At 37.9% G+C, this 7,214-nt stretch overlaps 1 protein-coding gene across 1 annotated transcript; it reads left to right on the forward strand.

Moving 5' to 3' along the window:
* The first annotated feature begins 5,183 nt into the window (after positions 1-5,183).
* Positions 5,184-6,156, forward strand: LOC105234879 (olfactory receptor 5H2-like). The gene is given in 2 exon segments (XM_011217727.2): positions 5,184-5,338; positions 5,340-6,156. Coding segments are annotated over 2 exon segments (927 nt in total). The 5' UTR covers positions 5,184-5,228.
* Positions 6,157-7,214: the final 1,058 nt, after the last annotated feature.

Here is a 7,214-nt window from a genome sequence, read left to right on the forward strand (position 1 = left end):
ATATCCAGGGTATCACCTTGTTAGACATGAAGACTCTCAGACATCCTCCCTGACCTATCAAAGGAGAGCGTGCTTTTTAAGAAAATCACCAGGAGATTCAGAGGCATCAATGTTTGAGAAGCACTGTTATATACCACTCCCACTATGGTCCTTTGTTTTGTTTTCCCTTTCATCTTCCCTTGACCTCTGCCAAATAAGATTTGTCACCTGTTTACAAATTAAAGTGGGAAGTGCAGTGTAGGTCTGGAACGTGAGCCGCACTTTGCATCGGGAGGACACCTCTATTTGGAGTTGGCTCCCGAAGGGAAATGCAGAACTCTGGCCTCATTAAATTCATGTATGATTAGCTCAGATAAGATCATGTTAATAATCAAACCACTCAGGGGGCGCCTGGGTGGCGCAGTTGTTAAGCGTCTGCCTTCGGCTCAGGGCATGATCCCGGCATTCTGGGATCGAGCCCCACATCAGGCTTCTCTGCTAGGAGGCTGCTTCTTCCTCTCCCACTCCCCCTGCTTGTGTTCCCTCTCTCGCTGGCTGTCTCTGTCTGTTAAATAAATAAAATCTTTAAAAAAATAATCAAACCACTCAGAACATCAAAATTTATACATCGAAATTTGCATAAATATGTCAGAGGTGCCATTAATAGTGGAATAAGGACATAAAATACAAGATCTATGATGCTTGAAATTTATGATTTCAGAGTCTGTAATGCGCTATGAGATACCTGGGCTTCTCATACATGTTCAAGTTTACAATGCCCAGAAGAACAATTTAGTTTTGTCCTAAAGGAAAGTCTTGGGTGCTGCTGGGGCAATTTTAGTTCTTCTTTCCTTCCTCATCTGGCAAAGAGCCCACAGTTGTGCAACTGGTTGACTGTTGTGCTTGAATCAAATTGATATAAATAACACTTTCTTAAGCTTGTTAAATGAAGCCTCCAAAGTGAATCAGTGTGCAAGGAGTTGCTACCCATATTATGGTCACTTCAGGAGTACTATATTTCTTAGCTACTTTAGAAAGCCTAATACTTCAAATGAATTTCCTCAGTTTCTTACAAGATATGGGTGAGAGAGAAATGATTACTCTTAAAGTCATTATTCTTTATATATAAAGTGGATATGCTATTACATTTACAATAATTTTACATTGGGATTACAAGGGCCAAAAAGCCAGGTGAGTAATAGAAAACCAAGTGAATAATTTACCTATTAAATTTTAATGACTATCATCTACTAAAGCAAAGTAGCTGTAAGACTGAATTACTCTTTTTAACAATGTTTTACTATTTCTTAACATATCTATAATGACTTTATAAGTATTCATGAACTAGAATGTTAAACAATTTAAACTACATTTAAAAAATCATTTCATTCCTTTGTAAGAAATCTCTCTGCTCCTTCTGATTAAAAGCTCCATTATGTTTAAGTGATCAAAGTTTCTGATTCAAACTTCTAAGGTATGTCACTTGCCTATTAACTCTAACCTATCTCCCACTTTTGACAAGAGTTTCACTATTTCTATACACATAGCAGGAAATAGGCAGTAAAAGCTCCTTCTCTGCTCTTTCCAGCCTTTATAGCTCAATAAGTACCTGCATAAACTGAATTTGAGATTTTTTAATTATTTAGTGATTTGGAATTGCCTGAAAGGAGACTTTTCCAAATAAAAATACATTTGCTGAGTGAAATGATAAGCTTTATTTTTTATATCATCTGTATGCCACTACATTCTGGCTCAATTTTATTCTGCTATAACACTGGTAGAGGAAAGGTGTTCTCAAGTAAAACCATAAGGATTTCTAGAAAAAGTCAGATCTAATCACTGTAATAACAAATGTAAAACAACTTTTAAATATGAAAAACCTTTCAGGCAGTGCTAATGTATTTATGAACAGTTTTTGAAGAAAAATTTAACCTGAAAATCTTTTGCTTACACATATTCCATAGAAAAATAAATTTGGAGATTCTAATAAAAAAAGAAAGAAAGAAAAGTTTCCCAATGTCGACAACTTTAAATGACAACCAGGGTTAAAATAGACATTTATCCCCAAACTCTGGGCCTTTACTTTTTGTTGTCCATACTCTTTCTCTGATACACTCTTTTCCTTTTAGCAATTTATTTATTTTTGAGAGAAAGTGTGTGTGCAGTTGGTGGGAGGGGCAGAGGTTAGAGAGAGAATCCTCAAGCAGACTCCCCACTGTGTGCAGACCCAATGCATAGCTTAATCCCAGGACTCTGAGATCATGACCTGAGCTGAAATCAAGAGTCAGCCNCATGACCTGAGCTGAAATCAAGTCAGCCTCTTAACCCACTGAGCCTCCCAGGCACCCCTGATATACTCTTAATCCTTCCTCTTTGCTTGTCTTTCCCACACTTATCCATCCNCCCCACTGAGCCTCCCAGGCACCCCTGATATACTCTTAATCCTTCCTCTTTGCTTGTCTTTCCCACACTTATCCATCCATGTGTCTATTATTCTCTGCCTATTTCTGTTCATGCATCTTGTGATCTTCACCCACCCAAACTTCTCCTTCTGCTGTCTTCTTTCTCCTTTTCATGGGTTCTTCTCTGTTTGTCTCTTTTGAAAACTTTTATTAAAACAATATCAGGGAAAAATGTTCTATTTGTCCACTTGCAATAGACATGTAACACCTCTCATCCACATTCTTGCAGTAGTTAATGTCACCTTGCTGCTCACTATGGTGCAACTTGTTATCCATTCACTGCTCATTATTCTCTGGCCCCCAGAAATTGTTCTCACGAAAGCCATCTCTTAGTTTCCATGCTCAGTCATACCTGTTCACCCCTTGTCCTACTGGAGCATTTACTTTAGTGACTGGCACCATCATTTTCTTTGTCCTTCTTGAGTATATTTCTCTCTTTGTGCTCATGACACTCACCTGTCCTGTTTCCCTTCTCTTCTTGATCATTCTGCTCAGTATCCTTTCCTGGTCTCTTATTTGCTGCCAGTCAGAACTGTTACTTTCAACAAGACATTATTTTTTGGAATGGAATCTAACATAGAAATGCTGGGAGATTAAAGGGATCAGTTGGGGGGGAAATGGGCAGCAGCAGAAGCAAGCATGGCAGTCTGTGAACAGCAAAAATTATATTCCAACTTTGGCTCCGTGAGGGCTGCTGTGACTGCTGCTGTGTGGGAATGCCACCGTTCACACTGACAGAGTCACTGGTGTGGGAGCAGGGTGCATTTGCTGGAAACTTCATAGTGTGCTTTGGCTGCCTTAGCCACTCCAATTCTCTTTTGTCCTTGTCCCTTTTTCTCTATCACTCCAAATTCCAAATCCAGTGTGGATGGGTTTCAGTGGCCAAACTTACATTGCAAGTCCCCTCACTCTAGTTGTTAGGGGGATAGGAAAGTCAGTTGTAGCTCTTTTGGCTCCTGGAGTGGGTGGTAGACTTTGCCTAGTCCATGATTATGTGGTAGAAAGAGGAATGGCTATCTAAAAATGACATATATCCTTCATAACCACATTAATAAATTGCCAGATTAGTTTCTCACCCTTCCCTTCACTTTGTGTATTCTCCAATAGATAGGTTCTATATAAGTATGACTTCAGTCTACCCCAATGACTTCCAAGTCATTATTTGTTTTAGACTCTTACTACAAAGTACATACCACCTGGATGTTCAGAGGACACTCTCTCTACTGCCTGGCATGGCATCCTTATTTCAATGAATTTTTTTAAAATTTGAGTATAGTTGGCACTCAATGTTTCATTTGTTTCTGGTGTACAGCATACTGATTTGACAAGTTTATACATTCTGCTGTGTTCACCCCAAGTATAGCTACTATCTGTCACCATACATTTCTATTATGATATTCTTGACATTATTCTTTTCTGTGACTTTTATTCTTGTGACTTATTCCTTAACTAGAAGCCTATATCTCCCACTCTCCCTCACACATTTTGCCCGTGCCTCCAGCTTTCACCCCTCTGGCAAAGAAGTTGTTCTCTGTATTTATAGGTCTGATTCTGGTCTTTGTTATTCATTTTTTTAGGTACCACATATGAGTGAAATTATATCATATTTTCTTTCTCATTCTGACATTTCATTTAGTGTAGTAGCCTTTAATAGCTTGTTGTGTCAAATGGCATGATCCTATCCTTTCCTATGGCTGAATAATATTCCAGTGTGTGTGTGTGTGTGTGTGTGTGTGCGTGTGTGTGTGTGTGTACACACACAGACCACATTTTGCTTATTCATCTGTCTATAGATGGACACCTAGGTTGCTTTCATATCTTGGCCATTCTAAATAAGGCTTCAGTAAACATAGGGGTGCATGTATCTTTTCAAATTAGTGTTTTTGTTCTCTTTGGGTAAGTGAAAATCTACCCAGTGTCCAAGTGTCTCCTCTATTCTTCACTGACCTCCCCTTCACCTCCAATGTGTCACAGAAGTGGTGTCTCTACATTCTGAACTCTTTTCTATCTCTCTCTTCATCTTTCCCATTAATCCCAATGTCATTTCACCCATGGACTAGCCACATCACATGTATTTGAATCATGTGGGCAGCAAGTTTAAAATACAGATTTTGAGATTTCATTGTTGACCCACTAAAGCTAATTCTAAAGTAAAACAATCTATATTTTGCACAAAAAGTTCCTCAGAGAATTCCAGGGTATAATCTGGTTTGAGAACCAGTGGAACAGTAGTCACATCTTCCTGACTAGCATTCATGACCCCATCTTCACCTCCCTGCAGCCTATTTTCTACACTACCACATATTCATTTAAAAAAATGTTATAGTGCGACTCCCTTTTTTTCAGCGCATGTTTGTTCCCTGATGAGCAATGTCCAAGATCCTTCACATGCTATTCAATCCTTTTTATTACCCAGCCTCCTCAGGTTTCTTTCCCCTTCACCCTATATCCATGTTCTAGACACAGAATTTTCCTTTCATATTCAATTCTACCCCATAAATTCAGCGCTTTTGTGTACAATGTCTTTCATTTTCTCAACTCTGTTCATTGCGGCACCTTTTACAAATTTATATAATTGCATTTTTTCTAATTCCCCCCAAAAGATTCCATCTATTACAGAAGTAAGACAGAAAATTGAGAGGGTATTTCTGAGGTGCATAATGTTATCTATGCTGCTAATGTTATCTATGCTATGTTATCTATCTATCCCTATGCTTCATGTTATAAATTGAACAACTTTTTGTTTTCATTTGTTTATTTTCATTTCAGGCAATACCCAGTGAGGACATGGAAAAAGAAAATGCTACATTGTTGACAGAATTGATTCTCACAGGACTCACATATGAGCCACAGTGGCAAATCCCCCTGTTCCTGGTGTTCTTGGTTATCTATCTTCTCTGTCGTGGGGAACCTTGGTCTGATTGCTCTCATATGGAATGACCCTCAGCTTCACATCCCTATGTACTTATTCCTTGGGAGTCTGGCATTTGTGGATGTTTGGTTATCATCCACGGTATCCCCCAAGATGTTGGTCAACTTCTTCGCCAAGAGCAAGATGATCTCTCTCTCTGAGTGCATGATACAGTTTTTTTCCCTTGCACTTAGTGTAACCACGGAATGCTTTTTGCTGGCAACAATGGCATATGATCGGTATGTGGCCATATGCAAACCATTACTTTATCCAGTCATTATGTCCAATACCCTGTGCATCCGGCTGATACATTTGTCATTTTTAGGTGGCTTTCTTCATGCCACAATTCATAATGCTTTTTTATTCAGATTAACCTTCTGCAATTCCATCATAGTTCATCACTTTTACTGTGATATTATACCATTATTTAAGATTTCTTGTACTGACCCTTCTATTAATTTTCTGATGGTATTTATTTTTGCTGGGTCAATACAAGTATTTACCATTTTGATTGTTCTTGTCTCTTACACACTGGTTCTCTTTACAATCTTAAAGAAGAAGTCTCTACAAGGCATAAGGAAAGCCTTCTCCACCTGTGGAGCCCATCTCTTATCTGTGTCATTATACTATGGCCCCCTTCTCTTCATGTATGTGCGCCCTGGATCTGCACAGGCAGTTGGTCAAGATATGATAGACTCTCTATTTTACACTGTTATAATTCCTGTGTTAAACCCAATGATCTATAGCCTGAGAAATAAGAAAGTCATAGATTCACTGAGAAAAATATTAAAGAGAAATGCTTAGTACTTCATAGTAACATCGATTCTTCTTCCACTAGAAAAACACAAAATTGTGTAGATTTGATGTCGCTATGTGTTGATTAGTGTTCAAAGGTTTTGGCAGTTGTAACTGCCTTAGTGTTCAAATGACTTAAGGTGAGAATACAAATAACCATCTTAAATATGTATGCATTATTCAAAAACATAGAATTTTATTCAAGCTTTTATGTCATACTGAAATAATTTTAAAAAATTTTACATATTTTAATGTTTTCAACGTGGCTTCCTAAATGCATTAAGCATTGTAATAGTGTAAATCCTCTGAAAAGAATTGGTGTATGAGTCTTTTACAACCATTTGGTTGTGCAGCCTGAAGGCTCACATCACATTTCACTCCACAGTGGGGTCAAGTTTGTGTTTGAGTGAACAGAGGGAAAAAATATAATGAGTCATCCAATTTCAGTCTACCCCTGCCCTTCCTCTTTCACTACTATTTTCATATACAGCCCTACTGTGACTGTTAAGGGTCACACACTAAAACTACTCACACCTCTCATTTGTTATAACATAGTCTTGTTACTTCTACATCCTGTTGATATTCTTTTATTTCCCAAACATCGCGGTCCGACTATTCATAAACAGAAGTCTAAGTAATATCCCTCTTGAATAACATTTTGAAGATTGTCATCTCTACCAAATTATGTGTATATATATAGCACACACATCTAGAATTGTATAGATACATATATATATATTTAATGTTCATGTATATGAATGGATTACATAAATACATCTATCTATCTATCTGTCTATCATCTATCTATATTACCCAGCATTTGTGACCCTGGCAGTATTTGAGGTACTTCCCAATAAACTCTTGATTTGACTCTGAAGTCTCTTTCCTCACAATTCTTCTGTGGACACTATGTTTTATCCCAAATAACTTACTGAAAGCTTTCTGGACAACTTCTTTTGATATATGTTGTTGTTCATATGGTTTCTCCACACAGAATGCTTCCTCAGGTGTACCTATCTTCATGTACAATTGAAATGGGGTCCTATCTCCAAGGTCATTTTTAAATG

Source organism: Ailuropoda melanoleuca, chromosome 1 (assembly GCF_002007445.2).
Source record: "Ailuropoda melanoleuca isolate Jingjing chromosome 1, ASM200744v2, whole genome shotgun sequence".
NCBI lineage: Eukaryota > Metazoa > Chordata > Mammalia > Carnivora > Ursidae > Ailuropoda > Ailuropoda melanoleuca.